At 47.2% G+C, this 19,234-nt stretch overlaps 1 protein-coding gene across 1 annotated transcript in view; it reads left to right on the forward strand.

The window, feature by feature from the left end:
- The window catches only part of NUDT21 (nudix hydrolase 21), a 268,670-nt gene that overhangs the window by 178,075 nt on the left and 71,361 nt on the right, over positions 1–19,234 (forward strand). Inside the window, exon 4 of the mRNA XM_030203704.1 lies at positions 16,454–16,543. Within this exon, the coding sequence (XP_030059564.1) occupies positions 16,454–16,543 (90 nt within the window). The remainder of the gene's footprint in view (positions 1–16,453; positions 16,544–19,234) is intronic.

The raw sequence follows: 19,234 nt of genomic DNA on the forward strand, positions 1-19,234 counted from the left end.
TGAACTATCCTTCGCCACCTAAGGAGTCATCCACTGTTCCTCCACATAATGTCCTTATGTAAACACTGTTGAGGAACTGGATGAAACCACTATCTAACCCCACCATTCCTAAAAAAGCTGAGTCCCAGTATAGGATTCACAGGGACCCAGAGTTGATGAAGGCCCAGTTGCCACATGACTCGGGGTTTGTGGATTCTGCCCTCAAGAGAGCCAAAAGTACGAGAGATTTTGCCTCGGCGCCCCCGGGGCGGGAAGCTCAAACTTTGGACTCTTTTGGGAGGAAGGCCTACCAGTCAGCTATGCGCATCTCCAAAATCCAGTCCTACCAGCTCTACACGAGCATTCACTTGCGGAATAATGTGAAGCAACTGGCGGACCTGGTCGATCAGCTCCCTTCGGAGCAGGCCAGGCCTTTTCAGGAGGTGGTCAGGCAGCTGAAGGTGTGTCGTAAATTCCTGTCCAGGGGTACTTACAATTCTTTTGATGTGGTGTCCAGAGCTGCTGCTCAGGGTATAGTGATGTGCAGACTCTCATGGCTGCGTGCCTCTGACCTTGACAATTGAGTCCAGCAGCGGCTTGCGGATGCTCCCTGCCGGGGGGATAAAATTTTTGGCGAGAAAGTCGAACAGGTGGTAGAGCAGCTCTACCAGCGGGAAACTGCATTTGACAAACTCTCCCACCGGGCGCCTTCAGCATCTACCTCATCAGGTAGACGATTTTACGGGGGTAGGAGGAATGCTCCCTATGCTTACAATAAGTGTAGGTACGATCCACCTTCCTGCCAGCCTGCTCAGGCTCAACCCCAGCGCGCTCGTTCACGTCAACAGCGTGCGCCTCGTCAGGCCCCTGCAGTGCCTCAGCAAAAGCAAGGGACGAGCTTTTGACTGGCTCCAGGCGAGCATAGCCATAACAAAAGTGTCCGTGCCGGACGATCTACCGGTCGGGGGGAGGTTAAAATTTTTTCACCAAAGGTGGCCTCTTGTAGCCTCCGATCGGTGGGTTCTCCAAATAGTCCGGCGGGGATACTCCCTCAATTTGATCTCCAAATTGCTCACCGGGAGCTCAGTCCTTCAGCTTCTAGCACAGGCGGGTCCTTGCAGAGAAACTCTCCGCTCTTCTCAGCGCCAATGCGGTCGAGCCCTTACCACCGGGGCAAGAAGGGCTGGGATTCTATTCCAGGTACTTCCTTGTGCAAAAGAAAACGGGGGATGCGTCCCATCCTAGACCTAAGGGCCCTGAACAAATATCTGATTCGAGAAAAGTTCAGGATGCTTTCCCTGGGCACCCTTCTTCCCATGATTCAGAAAAACGACTGGCTATGCTCCCTGGACTTGGAGGATGCTTATACTCACATCCCGATACTGCCATCTCACAGGCAGTATCTTCGATTCCGTCTGGGAACACAGCACTTTCAGTATTGTGTGCTGCCCTTTGGGCTCGCTTCTGCGCCCCGGGTGTTCACCAAATGCCTGGCGGTTGTTGCAGCGTCACTATGCAGGCTGGGAGTGTATGTGTTCCCTTATCTCGACGATTGGCTGGTGAAGAACACCTCGTAGGCAGGATCTCTACAGTCCATGCAGGTGACTATTCAACTCCTGGAGCTACTCTGGTTTGTCATAAATTACCCAAAGTCCCATCTCCTTCCAGTTCAACAGCTAGAATTCATAGGAGCTCTGCTGGACTCTCGGACAGCTCGGGACTATTTTCCCGATGTGAGGGCAGACAACCTTCTGTCCCTGGTTTCCTTGGCCAGAGCGTCTCAACAGATCACAGCTCAGTAGCTGTTGAGACTTCTGGGCCATATGGCCTCCACAGTTCATGTGACTCCCATGGCATGCCTTCACATGAGATCTGCTCAGTGGTATCAAGCTGCAGGGAATCTAGAAGATGCAGTCCTGTTGTCCACCACTTTTTACAACTCCCTGATATGGTGGACAATTCCAAATTCCTCAGCCTCAAAAAGTGCTGACTACGGATGCATCTCTTCTAGGGTAGAGAGCTCATGTAGATGGACTCCACACTCAGGGAGCTTGGTCCCTTCAGGAATCAAGGTTTCAGATCAATCTCCTGGAGTTGCAGCGATCTGGAATGCTCTAAAGGCTTTCAGAGATCAGCTGTCCAATCAAATTATCCAAATTCAGACAGACAACCAGGTTGCCATTTACTATGTCAACAAGCAGAGGGGCACCGGATCTCACCCCCTGTGTCGGGAAGCCGTCCAGATGTGGCTTTGGGTCCGCCGTCACGGCATGTTTCTTCTGGGGCAGGTATAAATAAAAGTCTGGCCGACATGTTGAGCAGGATAATGCAACCTCATGAGTGGTCTCTCAACAGGACAGTTGTCCGCAAGATCTTCCGAGCGTGGGGCACCCCCTCGGTGGATCTTTTTGCCACTCAGATCAATCACAAGGTCCCTCAGTTCTGTTCCAGAGTTCAGGCGTAAGACAGACTGGCATCAGATGCCTTTCTCCTACGTTTGGGGGTCAGGCCTTCTGTATGCATATCCTCCCATACCTCTGGTGGGGAAGACTTTGCTGAAACTGCAGCAAGACCGCGGAACCATGATTCTGATTGCACCCTTTTGGCCGCATCAGATTTGGTTCCCTTTTCTTCTGGAGTTATCCTCCAAAGAACCGTGGAGATTGGAGTGTTTTCCAAACCTCATCACTCAGAACGAGGGGTCGCTTCTGCGTCCCAACCTCCAGTTTCTGGCTCTCACGGCCTGGGTTGAGGACGTAGATTTCGCCTCCTTTGGTCTTTCTGAGGGTGTCTCCCGCGTCTTGCTTGCTTCCAGGAAAGATTCCACAAAGAAGTGTTACTCTTTTAAATGGAGGAGGTTTGCCGTCTGGTGTGACAGCAAGGCCCTAGATCCTCGCTCTTGTCCTACACAGACCCTGCTTGACTACCTTCTGCACTTGTCAGAGTCTGGTCTTAAGACCAACTCCGTAAGAGTTCATCTTAGTGCTATTAGTGCTTATCGTTATCGTGTGGAGGGTAAGCCTATCTCTGAACAGCCTTTAGTTGTTCGATTCATGAGGTTTGCTTTTGTCAAAGCCCCCTGTCAAATCTCCTGGGATCTCAATGTCGTCCTCTCCCAGCTGATGAAAGCTCCTTTTGAGCCACTGGATTCCTGTCATTTGAAGTATTTGACCTGGAAGGTCATTTTCTTGGTGGCTGTTACTTCAGCTCGTAGAGTCAGTGAACTTCTATGCTCCCTATACTAAATTTCATCATAACAGAGTAGTCCTCTGCACTCACCCTAAGTTTTTGCCGAAGGTGGTGTCGGAGTTCCATCTGAACCAGTCAATTGCCTTGCCAACATTCTTTCCCCGTCCTCATACCCGCCCTGCTGAACGTCAGTTGTATACATTGGACTGCAAGAGAGCATTGGCCTTCTATGTGGAGCGGACAAGCCCCTTCAGACAGTCCGCCCAAGTGTTTGTTTCTTTCGACCCCAACAGAAGGAGAGAGGCTGTTGGGAAACGCACCATTTCCAATTGGCTAGCAGATTGCATTCCCTTTACTTACGCCCAGGCTGGGCTGACTCTTGAGGGTCATGTCACGGCTCATAGTGTTCGAGCCATGGCAGCGTCAGTGGCCCACTTGAAGTCAGTCACTATTGAAGAGATTTGCAAGGCTGCAACGTGGTCATCAGTCCACACATTCACATCTCACTACTGCCTTCAGCAGGATAGCCGACGCAACAGTCGGTTTGGGCAGTCCGTGCTGCAGAATCTGTTCAGGGTTTAGAATCCAACTCCACGCCCCTAGGCCCATTTTTATTCTGTTCCAGGCTGCACACTCAGTTAGATGTTTCTTCGTAGGTCAATTTTTGTTATGTCCTCGCCGTTGTGAGGCCCAATTGACCCTGTTTGTTGTTTTGAATGAGCCTGGGGGCTAGGGATACCCATATATGAGAACAAGCAGCCTGCTTGTCCTCAGAGAAAGTGAAGTTACTTACCTGTAGCAGGTATTCTCCGAGGACAGCAGGCTGATTGTTCTCACCAACCCGCCCGCCTCCCCTTTGGAGTTGTTCCTTTCTTTGTTTTTGCTTCATAAGTTGACTGAAGCGGGAATCTCACGCAATGGGCGGGAAGATGGCCGCAAATGTGCGGTGCACGCACCCGCATGCTCGAAGTCTTTAGCAACCTTTGATACTAGGAAGATTTTCCGGACCTGGGGCTGCCGTGGACGTCATCCATACGTGAGAACAATCAGCCTGCTGTCCTCGGAGAATACCTGCTACAGGTAAGTAACTTTGCTTTATGCAGGATGTATAGAACTACTCTTAAAGAAACTACGGACTGCTCAAAAAAACAGCAGCCAGGCTTATATTTAGTAAATCGCAATTCGACAGCGCCAAACCCCTACGAGAAAAACTGCATTGGTTCCCAATCGAACGTATTACTTTCAAAATCTGCACCCTTGTCCACAAGATTATCTATGGCGAAGCCCCGAGTTATATATGGCTGATCTCATAGACCTACCAACCAGAAACACAATTAGAATATCACGAACATACCTAAATCTTCACCACCCTAGCTGCTAGGAACTCAAGTAACATAGTACATGACGGCAGAAAAAGACCTGCACGGTCCATCTAGTCTGCCCAACAAGATAAACTCATATGTGCAACTTCTTGTGTATACCTTACCTTGATTTGTACCTGCCATGTTCAGGGCACAGATCGTAGAAGTCATGCCCAGCACTAGCCCCGCCTCCCAAACACCAGCCCCGCCTCCAACCAAGGGGTACAACGCTTCGGTACAGGAGACATTCCGTTCTGCTTATGCTGGGATGCCCCCCCCCTCCCCCCCATTGCTCCCTTTTTTTATATTGAAGGTGTAATATCTAATAATTGGGTTATCTTAGGGGTAAGGGTGGGGGGAGAAAATGTTATAGGCATGATGACTGTTTATAATATCTTGGTTTTGTATGGCTGATACTGGTTTCTTTGCTTGTCATCAATAAAAATTGTTGAATCTAAAAGGTCTAGGAAGGAGGGGGGTTGGGGGTTTGCTGTAACCTTTTAAAAATTTGATGATGAGTTTGCTGTTAGGTGTATCTTGCTCATGTTACGATCATTGAATTGTAACTGCTTAGGAGTTACTTTCATCACTGTAATGTTATATTTGCTGAATCACCTGCTGCCACCAGTAGGCACTCAAGGTTTCTTCTTAACTTTTAGGAATGGAGAAGCCAAAGCACAATTCTCCAAAATTTTTTCCCGAAGGGTTAGAGTACTGGGGGTGGGAGCAGGAGCAGGAAACCAGTCACCCAGGCCTAAAATCCCACCAGCATAACCCCTGCTCACCTCACTGTACCAGCTATACTGTTCCCTTAAAAAGGCTAAGAAATGAGGCTGATTCAAGATGGCGTCGAGTTAAGAAATGACTACCAAACTCGGAGAAAGAATTTCCAAATCAGTTTACGGATCCAGCTGCTCCTATATAAGCACTCAACTATGGAACGCATTCCCGAAAGCCATAAAGACAACGCAGGATCACCTCAACTTTCGGAAATCACTAAAGACCGATCTGTTCGAAAAGACATACCCTACTGATCCAATTTAAGTGCTTGAACTCAGCAACACAATGAAACCAAAACTTGCAATGAACAATATATTACTCTTCTTCTCTTGATTCTCTAATGTGTCTGTAACAACCTCACTCTGTATTTGTTTCATTACCGGAGGTGGCTAACACCTCACGGTACTATGTAAGCCACATTGAGCCTGCAAATAGGTGGGAATATGTGGGGTACAAATGCAACAAATTTTTGTGGTGCCTTCTATGAGGCCCATACTTGCCTGCTGCACTATCTTTGATGAGCAGGGGTCGAGGGAGCTTGTGGTTGGTCGAAGGTCGCTTAGGATTTTGTCAATGCTCTCCTCTGTCATGGGTTTAAGTGTCCCATCTGTCTCTTGTCAGGAGATATCTGAGAAGGCTGAAGCTCTGAGCTCAGATAAGAGCTTTTCTTGTTCCATAGCAGTGACTGTAGATCTGGTACCATGGGCCTGGGCCCAGATGTTGCTCCCAAGTCAGTGGTCGCCACAGTGCTAGAGCTGGATAGTAACATAGTAGATGACGGCAGAAAAAGACCTGCGCGGTCCATCTAGTCTGCCCAACAAGATAAACTCATATGTGCTACTTCTTGTGTATACCCTACCTTGATTTGTATCTGCCATTTTCAGGGCACAGACCGTAGAAGTCTTGCCCAGTACTAGCCCCGCCTCCCAATCTCAGCTAAGCTTCTGAGGATCCATTCCTTCTGAACAGGATTCCTTTATGTTTATCCCACGCATGCTTGAATTCCGCTACCGTTTTCATCTCCACTACCTCCTGTGGGATGGCATTCCAAGTATCTACCACTCTCTCCATGAAAAAATACTTCCTGACATTTTTCTTGAGTCTGCCCCCCTTCAATCTCATATCATGTCCTCTAGTTCTACCGCCTTCCATGCTAGAGCTACAAGATGTTTCACGTGGACTGGGGAGGCCAGAGCCAGTCTGCTATGGTGGTGAATCCTCAATCTGGATAGGGGAATGAATCTAAAGGCTTCTGAGGTGTTCATAACAGATCTTATCAGCTGGGGAGCACATCATGTTGGCCAGTTACTCAGACCAATCAGTTGTTTGGAGACATGGATCATTCGAAAGATGTTGTGTGTTCCAACCTTTTGTGCAGGGCAAGATATTTTTTCTAACAATGCCATGGCAGTTGTTTGTGTCAACAGACAGTGAGGGCCAAAACATGTCAATGAAGTCCTCTGTCTGTTTCTCTCCCCTGATTTATGTCTTGGCTTACATTTTCTATGATGCTGTAGTTCCTTTTCCTGTTTTGTGTTGGTGTAATTAGTTGTAAACCACTTTGGTTACGGTTGTTGAAAGGCAAAATATCTAGTGCAGTAATCTAAACTAATGGCAAAAGAAGCCGCCATCTTTTGGGTGGCCAAAAACCACCTTCAGTTTGCGTTGTGGGTCAGAACATTTGCAGCTAGAATTTTTTTTTTATGCAAACGTGCTCTAGATCCAGGAAAATGGGAATTGCTAGTCAAGGTTTTTGCCTTGATCATAGCCTGGTGGAGGACGCCAGTCAATGGATTTGATGGTCAGAAAGAAAATGGGGCAGCAAGGTTAAATGCCGTTCTGCAGAAGTAGCTTCAGTCAGGCATATTTGAATGTCTTTTTCTGGGCTGCATGTTACAAAAGATGGTGTTTAATCTGGGGTTCGTGATTCTGGTATTGCTGGATTGGCCCAGATGTTCGTGGTACACAGAGCTGGTTTAATTGAAAGTAGTGGAGTCTGAAGTTGCCTCAGGAGAAGGGTTGCCTTCTGTAAGGGTTCGTACTAATGGACAACCTGTCTCACTTAATTCTTAAGGTTTGGCCTTTGAAAGGGTAGATGGGGTGATTGCAACATTTTGGAAGCAAGGAAATGGTCTATCTGATTGGCCAGTTCAGGAGTCTGAAGTGTGTTTGAAGCCTGGTGCGCAAAGGGATTTTTCCTCATTTCAGTCTTCTATTTGTTCAATATTTCTTTTCTTGTAAGATGGCCTGATAAAGGCTTTAGCTTTGAACTTCTTGAAATTTCAAGTGCCAGCTTTGGCCTCTTATCGGAGTTGGTTGGAAGGACCTACTGTGAGTTTGTACACAAATGTGTGTGTTCTCAAGGGCATGGCTCATTTGTGACCTCTATTGGGGAACCTATTCTTTCAGCATATAATGGCTGTGCCCTTTAAGCCACTGAAGAAGGCATCCTTGAAAGATCTTGGTTTTGAAGGTCTTCTCATCACAGTTTGGTAAGTAAGGTTTCAGAACTGCAAGCTTTATCCTGCCAAGAGCCCTTGCTGTATTTTACAGAACTAGTGTTTTTGATTTGGGGCAGTTCCCTCTTTTTCTTGAAGTAAATCAAGTGGTTATATTGCTGTCTTTCCTGTCTAGATATTGGGAAGCAGACTTTCCTACGGTTTCTGCATGTCTCTAGAGCACTGTGGAGGTATTTATTTGTGGGTGTTTGGTACAAGAAAGGGGATGGGACTTTATGTGGTTAAAATCAAAGCGGTTTACATATTATATACAGGTAATTATTTTGTACCTGGGACAATGGAGGGTTAAGTGACTTGCGTACACTTACAAGGAGCTGCAGTGGGAATCAAGCCCAGTTCTCCAGGATCAAAGTCCACTGCACTAACCACTAGGCTGCTCCTCACAGCAAAAGCAACTATTGTGCAGTGGTTGAAAGTGGTTATTTTGGCATATATTCTTATAGGTCCGGGACCACCTTAGAACTCGACCAGGGTTGTGCATATAAGTACATAAATATTGCCATACTGGGACAGACCAAAGGTCCATCATGCCCAGCATCCTGTTTCCAGCAGTGGCCAATCCAGGTCGCAAATACCTGGCAAGATCCCAAAAAAGTACAATTCATTTTATGCTGCTTTATCCCAGAAATAAGCAGTGGATTGTCCCCAAGTCCATTTTAATACTGGTCTATGGACTTTAGGAAGCCGTCCAAACTTTTTTTTTTTAAGCCCGCTAAGCTAACCGCCTTTACCCCATTCTCTGGCAACAAATTCCAGAGTTTAATTACACGTTGAGTGAAGAAACATTTTCTCCGATTCGTTTTAAATTTACTACTTTGTAGCTTCATTCCATGCCCCCTAGTCCTAGTATTTTTGGAAAGAGTAAACAAACGATTCATTATTATTTTATAGACCTCTATCATATCTCCCCTCTGCCGTCTTTTCTCCAAACTGAAGAGTCCTAGCCACTTCAGCCTTTCCTCATAGGGAAATCATCCCATCCCCTTTATCATTTTCATCGCCCTTCTCTGTACCTTTTCTAATTCCACTATATCTTGAGATGCGGTGACCAGATTTGATCACAATATTCGAGGTGCAGTCGCACCATGGAGCGATACAAGTGCATTATAGCGGCCTCATTTTTGTTTTCCTTTCCTAATTATACCTTTCCTTGTCATCAAGCAGATGAAGCCATTACGTATGGGTTGTGTCCATCAACCAGCAGGGGGAGATAGAGAGCACTCAATTTTTCACAGTGCCTCATGGCCAGCTAGCTCCACTGCCTCTTCAGTATTCTCTGTCTCCCCAAGCAGGGTGGCTGCAGCTTCTTCGAGCTCCATCAAAAATCTGCCTGGGGGTGGCTCCTGGCTTGCCAGTTGTTAGCTGGGGTGTTAGAGGGTATAGCAGCTTCACTTTGAAGGCACATAGGTCAGCCCTTTCCCTGCCTTACCCATGCCCCCGTGCATAGGCGGTCGGTGGCCCAACTGTTTGGGGAGGCTAAAGGGGGCGGGGTTATGGGTGGGGCCAGGGGTGGAGCTTAAATCCATAATTGATAACACCCAGAAAAAATAAAAATAAGTCACAATACCTTTTATTAAATTTAGATATTAGATATGTATCATATGTCAAAGAATAAAGTGGTTGCTCAAAGCATATTTTAAGCACAATCGCTCAACTGCAAAACACTATGCACAACTTTGTGCAAAAACACACTCAGAACCTAATACACCAATATACCACCCATACCGAAAATGCAGACCGTCAGCAATATGAAACAAGGGATCATATAATCACAATTCTCATGTAGAGCCACAAAACACCCTAATTCATGTTTAATGTGGGATAAAATGCCATAAGTAAATAAATATAAGCTTTTAATGTTGAGCACCTGATTCTCAAAGTGGACATATTCCAAACACTATAATGAAAATAAAATGATCTTTTCTACTTTTGTTTGGTGACTTTTTCTGATCATGCTCGTCCAGTATCCGATTCTGCTGCTATCTGTCCTCAGTGCAGGTCAGGAAGTCATCCTCCTTAAATATCTCCCTGGCAACCCAGGACACCTCCAGCCAACCCCCCCCCCCCCCCCCACCCCTCTCCCAGCAGTAAACAAACCATAAACCAATTTCTACAACTGGTTACACAATTACTACAAGGCTAGAGGGCTTTCACTGCAGCTCCTACTGTGAGGATGAAGATAAATCAACAATTTAAACCCCTCAGAGCACAGCAGGGGAGGCTTAGCCTCTCCAAGCCTCTTATACCGGGCACCTATGCCCCCGTGGATGTGGACATATTAGCTTGCTTTTCCCTGTCCTTTCCCACTCAGTGGATGCAGGCACATTGGATCGCCTTTCCCACTTATCTGAGCCTCCGGAGTGTTTTTATTTACCTCTTTTGCCTCTGCTTTCCTCACAGCATTAAAAATAAATAATTAATTAATTAAAGTCACGTCGTGCTTTAGCGCAGCGATCTTGGAAAAGAGGTTTTTTTCTTGAGATTCTTCTACAGGACCGGAGCTGTGATACTCGGTCTAGTGAGGTAAGAGTGTTTTCCGACTCCTCCGGGGTGGGCCTACGATTGGGACATTTTTGGCGCGAACCGCCATTTTTGAATTTTACCGCCGTTTTCGGCGATGGCTGCGGAGACTGTAAAGCGCTGTTCTAAATGTGGCAAGCGCAAATCAGCAGCGGATGGAGTCTGCCTTGTCCTTTTTGGCTGACGCCCTTTATGATATGGTCAGAACTTTGGCTAAACAAATGGCTGTAGCAGTGGCGGCTCTCCGCACTCTTTGGCTACGACATTGGGCGGCGGACATGGCCTCTAAGCAAAGGTTGGTGAAGTTGCCCTTTCAAGGCCTTCTCCTGTTTGGTGAGGAGCTAGAAAACATTGTTAAAGGCCTGGAGGATTCCAAACCTCAGTGCTTGCCCGAAGATAGGCTGAAGCCTTCCTCTAAGGGTCAGGCGGTCCGCTCCTCTTACAGACCTTGCTTCCGTGAAGCTAGAAGGTACCGCCCGGGGCGTTCTGCTGGGTTCACTTCGCGTGCCCGCTTTCAGCAGAGAAACTCCTTTCGCTCGGACAAACGTTCCGCAGCTGCTGGTTCAAGGCCTGGAGTTCAGGGGTGACCCTCTCAATGATGGTGCGCCGGCCCCCTCCTCGTTTCCTGTCATCGGACGAAGACTTTCCCTCTTTTTTGAGGAGTGGGTCTTGGACCTGATCAGAGACGGATACCGAAAAGAATTCGATGCCCCAGTGAGAGATGTGTTTGTGGAGTCCCGATGCGGTTCTGCCGCCAAACGGGCGGTGGTAGAGGAGACTTTGCACAGTCTGTGCCGGATAGGGGCTGTGACCCCGGTGCCTCCCGCCGTAAAAGGTCTAGGCCACTACTCCATTTACTTTGTGGTGCCACGAAAAGGCGGGTCTTTTCGCCCGATCCTGGACTTAAAAGAGCTAAACAAGTCCTTAAGAGTGCAGCATTTTCACATGGAAACCCTGCACTCCGTCATTGCGGCGGTACAGCCAGGAGAGTTTCTCACGTCTCTGGACCTGAAAGAAGCTTACTTGCACATACCAATTTGGCCCCCGCACCAGAAGTTTCTCCAGTTTGTGGTGTTGGGAAAACATTTCCAGTTTCGGGCCTTGCCTTTTGGCCTCGCCACAGCTCCCCGAACCTTCTCCAAGGTAATGGTGGTAGTAGCTGCCTTTCTCAGGCGAGAGGGTATCCGGGTTAACCTGTACCTAGACGACTGGCTCATCAGAGCAGACTCAGAAAAAGAGAGTCATCTAGCTACAGCCAGAGTGGTTTCAGTCTCTGGGCTGGGTTGTCAATATGGCCAAAAGTTACCTGACCCCCTCGCAATCTCTAGAATATTTGGGGGCCAGGTTCGACACAGCCTCGGGCTATGTGTTTCTTCCCGAGGAAAGGCGGTGCAAGCTTCAGAATCAGGTCCGTCTGCTCCTGAGGATGCTCCGCCCGCGAGCTTGGGACATTGTCCAGCTGTTGGGATCGATGACGGCCACCTTGGAAGTGGTGCCATGGGCGACAGCACACCTGAGACCTCTACAGTATTCTCTACTTCAACGATGGTCTCCAGTATCTCTGGATTATCAGTGCAGACTTTCTTTTGCTCCCGCGGCCCGCCTCAGTATGGAGTGGTGGCTCTCGGACAGCATGTTGCGGCGGGGAATGCCGCTGGCACTCCCCGATTGGTGCCTAGTGGTGACAGATGCCAGCCTAAAGGGCTGGGGCGCACATTGCCAGGGGAAGCATGCCCAGGGTTTGTGGATGCCCGACGAGTCGGAGTGGTCTATCAACCGCCTGGAGTTGAAAGCGGTGTTTCTGGATCTTCTGGCCTTTCAAGTGACCCTGGAAGGATTGGCTGTCCGAGTGATGTCGGACAACACGACAGCAGTGGCCTACATAAATCAACAAGGCGGCACTCAGTGCAGAGCTCTAGCTGCGCAGGCCGAACAAATCTGCCACTGGGCCGAGCTGCATCTACAGTCCCTGTCAGCAGCTCACATTGCAGGTCAGAGCAACGTGCAATCCGACTAAGCAGGCATCAGATCGATCCAGCGGAGTGGGAACTAGCAGACGATGTATTCCTGCAGGTATGTGCCAAATGGGGCAAGCCAGTGATGATCTTATGGCGACCAGTTCCAATGCCAAAGTCCTGTGCTTCTTCAGCAGACGGGAGGGATCCTCGCTCTGCCGGGTTGGATGCCTTGGCTCAACCCTGGCCCCTGGGCTTGCTGTATATCTTCCCTCCGTGCCCCTTGTTAGAGCGTGTGCTCCTGCAAATTCGGCTGCATCCTGGAGAAGTGGTGCTCATCACCCCAGATTGGCCCAGGAGGCCTTGGTATGCGGACCTCCGACAGATGCTGTTGGAGGCTCCCTTTCCGTTACCTCTAGTTCCGCACCTGTTGTCACAGGGTCTGGTGGCCATGGAGGACGCCTGCCGCTTTGGTCATATGGCATGGCGATTGAGAGGGTGCAATTGAGAGATAAAGACTACTCAAGGTAATTTCCTCTCTCCTGCAGGCCCGTAAGCGCTCCACTTCCGTGGCTTATGCCAGGATTTGGTGCCAGTTTGAAGTCTGGTGTGTTTCAAGAGCGCTTTCTCTGTTGCGGTCTCCTGTCTCGCAGATTCTGGACTTTTTGCGGGATGGTGTGCACAATGGCTTGGCCTATATTTCCCTGCGGGTGCAAGTGGCAGCATTGGCCTCCCTGCGTGGCAAGGTTGAAGGCATGTCCTTAGCTGCTCATCCAGATGTGGCACGGTTTCTTAGAGGGGTGCTTCGGCTCCGTCCTCCCGTGCGGGCATCTTGTCCAGCTTGGAACCTGGGGTTAGTATTGAAGGCCCTTCAGGGGGCTCCCTTTGAACCGCTTCGGCGTACTTCAGAGAAAGATTTGACACTGAAGGCCGTCTTTTTAGTGGCCATTACCTCGGCGAGACAGGTGTCAGAGCTCCAGGCGCTGTCCTGTAGAGACCCTTTTCTGCAATTCTCAGAGTCAGGGGTCACAGTTCGGACCGTGCCTTCCTTCATGCCTAAGGTGGTTTCAGCGTTTCACCTAAACCAGCCTGTTTTTCTTCCCTCCTTTGTTGAGGAGGAGTTTCCAGATTCATTTGGGCAGTTGCACCTTTTGGATGTGCGCAGGACTCTGTTGCACTATCTGTGAATTACAAATTCTTTCAGGACCTCTGATCATCTTTTTGTGCTGTTTGCAGATCCTCGCTGAGGGTCTTCAGTGTCTAAAGCCACTATTGCCCATTGGCTCAAAGAAGCATCTTTTCAGCATATCTGCTGTCTGGCCGGGCTCCGCCTGAAGCCTTTAAGGCACATTCCACAACAGCGATTTCCTCATCCTGGGTGGAAACTGGAGTACTATCTCTTCATGAGATTTGCAGTGCTGCAACATGGGCTTCTAAGCTCTCTTTCGCCCGACATTACAGGCTGGATGTGGCTGCCAGGAGGGATGCGCGTTTTGGAGCACAGGTGTTAGCGCGTGGTGTGGCTTGTTCCCACCCTATTTAGGGATTGCTTTGTTACATCCCATACGTAATGGCTTCATCTGCTTGATGACAAGGAAGGGAAAATTAGGTTCTTACCATGATAATTTTCTTTCCTTTATTCATAGCAGATGAAGCCATGAGCCCTCCCTGTATGATTGTCTGTATTGCAGTGATTCTGATTTTAGGTGCTGTTCTTGTTTCCTGAAGTTATATTCCTTCCTTGGGGAGTCGGAAAACAGTCTTCAGGATTCTTGTTAGAGTTATAGGAGGATGAGTTCATTCCCTCCAGTTCATGTTTTGGGAGGACGAGTTTATTCCCTCCAGGAGGATGAGATCATTCCCTTCTTTTTTGGAGATTATGCCCTTGTTAAGGGGCCATCGTTCGCTGTGAGGAAAGTTCATGTTATTCCCATTGCGGTTTGCCATACTGCTTTGGAAGCTTCAAATACTGAAGAGGCAGTGGAGCTAGCTGGCCATGAGGCACTGTGAAAAATTGAGTGCTCTCTATCTCCCCCTGCTGGTTGATGGACCCAACCCATACGTAATGGCTTCATCTGCTATGACTAAAGGAAAAAAATTATCATGGTAAGAACCTAATTTTCCCATTTGCTTTCTTAGCCGCCACCGCCGCACACTGAGCAGAGGGTTTCAATGTATCATCAATGATGACGCCAAGATCCCTTTCTTGGTGGAACCTTGCATTACGTAGCTATAATTTGGGTTCCTCTGTTCCACATACATCACTTTGCACTTGCTCACATTAAACGTCTTTTGTCATTTAGACGCCCAGTCTTGTAAGGTCCTCTTGTAATTTTTCATAATCCTCTCGCGATTTAACAACTTTGAATAACTTTGGGCACCAATGGATTAATACATCATAGGACATAGAACCCAGTTTAAAATCCTTTTTTTGATTCCTTCTGGAGCTAATGTTTTCGTGTGGAGGTTACCATTTCTTCCTCGCTGTCAGATAACATAGAACCAAGAGAGTAGCGTGGCAGCCTTAATCTCGTCATCCACTTACATAGTAACATAGTAGATGACGGCAGAAAAAGACCTGCACGGTCCATCCAGTCTGCCCAACAAGATAACTCATATTTGCTGCTTTTTGTGTATACCCTACTTTGATTTGTACCTGTGCTTTTCAGGGCACAGACTGTATAAGTCTGCCCCGCACTATCCCCGCCTCCCAACCACCAGCCCCACCTCCCAATCACCGGCTCTGGCACAGGCACAGACCGTATAAGTCTGCCCAGCACTATCCTCACCTCCCCACCACCAGCCCTGCCTCCCAACCACCGGCTCTGGCACAGACCGTACAAGTCTGTCCAGCACTATCCCCGCCTCCCAACCACCAGTCCCGCTTCCCACCACCGGCTCTGGTACAGACCGTATAAGTCTGCCCAGCCCTATCCCCGCCTCCCAACCACCAGCCCCGCCTCCCGATCTTGACTAAGCTCCTGAGGATCCATTCCTTCGGCACAGGATTCCTTTATGCTTATCCCACACATGTTTGAATTCCGTTACCGTTTTCATTTCCACCACCTCCCGCGGGAGGGCATTCCAAGCATCCACTACTCTCTCCGTGAAAAAATACTTCCTGACATTTTTCTTGAGTCTGCCCCCCTTCAATCTCATTTCATGTCCTCTCGTTCTACCACCTTCCCATCTCCGGAAAAGGTTCGTTTGCGGATTAAATCCTTTCAAATATTTGAACGTCTGTATCATATCACCCCTGTTTCTCCTTTCCTCCAGAGTATACATGTTTAGTTCAGCAAGTCTCTCCTCATACGTCTTGTAACGCAAATCCCATACCATTCTCGTAGCTTTTCTTTGCACCGCTTCAATTCTTTTTACATTCTTAGCAAGATACGGCCTCCAAAACTGAACACAATACTCCAGGTGGGGCCTCACCAACGACTTATACAGGGGCATCAACACCCCCTTTCTTCTGCTGGTCACACCTCGTTTTATACAGCCTAACAACCTTCTAGCTACGGCCACCGCCTTGTCACACTGTTTCGTCGCCTTCAAATCCTCAGATACTATCACCCCAAGATCCCTCTCTCCGTCCGTACCTATCAGACTCTCCCCGCCTAACACATACGTCTCCCGTGGATTTCTACTTCCTAAGTGCATCACTTTGCATTTCTTCGCATTGAATTTTAATTGCCAAACCTTAGACCATTCTTCTAGCTTCCGTAGGTCCTTTTTCATGTTTTCCACTCCCTCCGTGGTGTCCACTCTGTTACAGATCTTAGTATCATCCGCAAATAGGCAAACTTTACCTTCTAACCCTTCGGCAATGTCACTCACAAATATATTGAACAGAATCGGCCCCAGCACCGATCCTTGAGGCACTCCACTACTTACCTTTCGCTAAGTAGTGGAGTGCCTCAAGGATCGGTAACTTGAGGTTACTGCATCTTACCCCCCTCCCCCCAGTTCTTCCAACTCTATATAAAAGTAGTAGATTGCATTGTGATCTCTGCTTGGTTACTCATAACTTTTCCCACCATTCTTACTTAGTTTCTCGAGATATAATACAGTTTTTAAGAAATATGCATGTATAGTTTTCATTTCTGCCTGCCTGCCTACTTACTACAATAATTTTTTTTATTCCAAACAGATCCTTGGGCGTCAAGATGGAGTGCAACAAGATTGGGTTATTGATGACTGCATTGGAAATTGGTGGCGGCCAAACTTTGAACCTCCCCAAGTGAGCTCCGTTAAATACCTTAAATTGCAGAAGTAATACAGCTGTCTTTTTTTTTTTTTTTTAACCATGTCTATTGCATCTACTCATTCATGGAAACTTACTGCATTTTGCAGGACCTCGCTTCCTTTCAGTGTGTTGGTTGATAATTTTTCATAACTATCCCTACTTGCAATGCAGTAGTTTGTTTGGACATCAAGTACTGCAGTACTGTTTTGGGGGGGGGGGGGGGAGGGTTTAAGACTTGTATCTCACTGTAGCAAAATCAGTGGAAATTCCCAAACTATGGGAAAATGTGGCCTTAGCACGCCCTTACAAGGGTCTTTCTCACGCACTAAGGCCATTTTTTACCACAGCATGAGCACTTACGCCACCCATTTTGCAAGTGGTAAGGGCTTGCATGCTAATCCCTGTGCTAATCAGCGCATGGTAATTTAGATGTGCTAACTGATTACCGCAGAAATGGCCACTCTCCACTCCTCAACACTCCCATGGGAAAGAAACTTACTCAGGATGCCTGAGCATGTCCCATGGTAAGTCCTTTTATGATGCATTAAGCGTATTTTAGTGCCTAACATGGCTTAATAAAAGGGCTTCTTAGAGTATGTGCAAAAATCTGGAATAGGTTGTTTATAATACGGAATTTCAGTATCTTTGACATTCATTTTATTTCCAATTTAAAAATTTGTACTTAGTGTTATTCTTTGTGGCTTCCTGCATAATGATTCTATAATTCTATATTTCATAAATGTGTGTTATGTATGTGTGAAATGGTGTGAAACACAGGTACTGATCTATATGTTGCAACTTGTGCAGCTCAGTTACTGTTCGGATGTTGTGTCCATGACAAATGATTAAAATAAAGTAACTTTATTTTTTTTAATGTGGCAAATAAATGGCCATTTGGTGGGAGGTGTTGTTGATGGTTAGTATTTGGTATGTCAGCCTTTACTCCTTCAAATAGCGTGACATTGAATGGACAATCTTTAGAAGATAGTGGCTGGTAACCACTTGATTCCAGGCTGTAATGAGTGCCCCCTCAGCTTTTTTATTTAATATTCTGCTTGAATATTTTCAATGTTGTGAGTTCTCAAGTGGATTCAAATGTGGGACTGGGTTGGCTAATTGAGGGTGGAGATCTTGAATTTCTTCTACTCAATGATTGCTTTTGCTCAATAGCTTGGACTATTGTCCTGGAATATGTAGTCACCTGGAAAAAGTTTCTCTGCTGATGGAATCAGTATCTCAATGTATTTCTTGCCATTTACCATGCTGTTGATGTAGTAAAAAAATATATTTCGGTATATTAAAAGCAGGAAGCCAGCAAAAGAATCGGTTGGGCCGCTGGATGACCGAGGGGTAAAAGGGGCGATCAAGGAAGACAAAGATGTAGCAGAGAGATGGAATGAATTCTTTACTTCGCTCTTTACCGAGGACGTTTTGGGTGGGATACCGGTGTCGGAAATGATATTTCAAGTGGACGAGTCGGAGAAACTTACTGAATTCACGGTAAACCTGGAGGATGTAATGGGGCAGTTCAGCAAACTGAAGAGTAGCAAATCTCCTGGACCGGATGGTATTCATCCTAGAGTACTGATAGAACTGAAAAATGAGCTTGTGGAGCTACTGCTAGTGATATGCAATTTATCCTTAAAATTGAGCGTGGTACCGGAAGATTGGAGGGTGGCCAATGTAACACCCATTTTTAAAAAAGGTTCCAGGGGAGATACGGGAAATTATAGACCGGTGAGTCTAACGTCAGTGCCGGGAAAAATGGTAGAGGCTATTATTAAAAACAAAATTACAGAGCACATCAGAGGACAAGAATTACTGAGACCGAGTCAGCACGGCTTTTGTGTGGGGAAATCTTGCCTGACCAATTTACTTCAATTCTTTGAAGGAGTAAACAAACATGTGGACAAAGGGGAGCCGGTTGATATTGTGTATCTGGATTTTCAAAAGGCATTTGACAAGGTACCTCATAAAAGGCTACAGAGGAAATTGGAGGGTCATGGGATAGGAGGAAAAGTCCTATTGTGGATTAAAAACTGGTTGAAGGATAGGAAACAGGGAGTGGGGTTAAATGGGCAGTATTCACAATGGAGAAGGGTAGTTAGTGAGGTTCCTCAGGGGTCTGTGCTAGGACCACTGCTTTTTAATATATTTATAAATGATTTAGAGAAGGGAGTAGCTAGCGAGGTAATTAAATTTGCTGATGACACAAAGTTATTCGTTAACTCTTGACAGGATTGTGAAAAATTACAGAAGGACCTTATGAGACTGGGAGACTGGGCGGCTAGATGGCAGATGGCGTTTAATGTGAGCAAGTGCAAGGTGATGCATGTGGGAAAAAAGAACCCGAATTATAGCTACGTCATGCAAGGTTCCACGTTAGGAGTTACGGACCAAGAAAGGGGTCTGGGTGTCGTCGTCGATAATACACTGAAACCTTCTGCTCAGTGTGCTGCTGCTGCTGCAGCTCGGAAATCGAATAGAATGTTGGGTATTATTAGGAAAGGTATGGAAAACAGGTGTGAGAATGTTATAATGCCGTTATATCGCGCTGGTGCGATCGCACCTTAAGTATTGTGTTCAATTCTGGTCGCCGCATCTCAAGAAAGATATAGTGGAACTGGAAAATTGAAACTGGAAAAGGTGCAGCGAAGGGCGACTAAAATGATAGCGGGGATGGGA

This window comes from Microcaecilia unicolor, chromosome 5, assembly GCF_901765095.1.
Source record: "Microcaecilia unicolor chromosome 5, aMicUni1.1, whole genome shotgun sequence".
Lineage (NCBI taxonomy): Eukaryota > Metazoa > Chordata > Amphibia > Gymnophiona > Siphonopidae > Microcaecilia > Microcaecilia unicolor.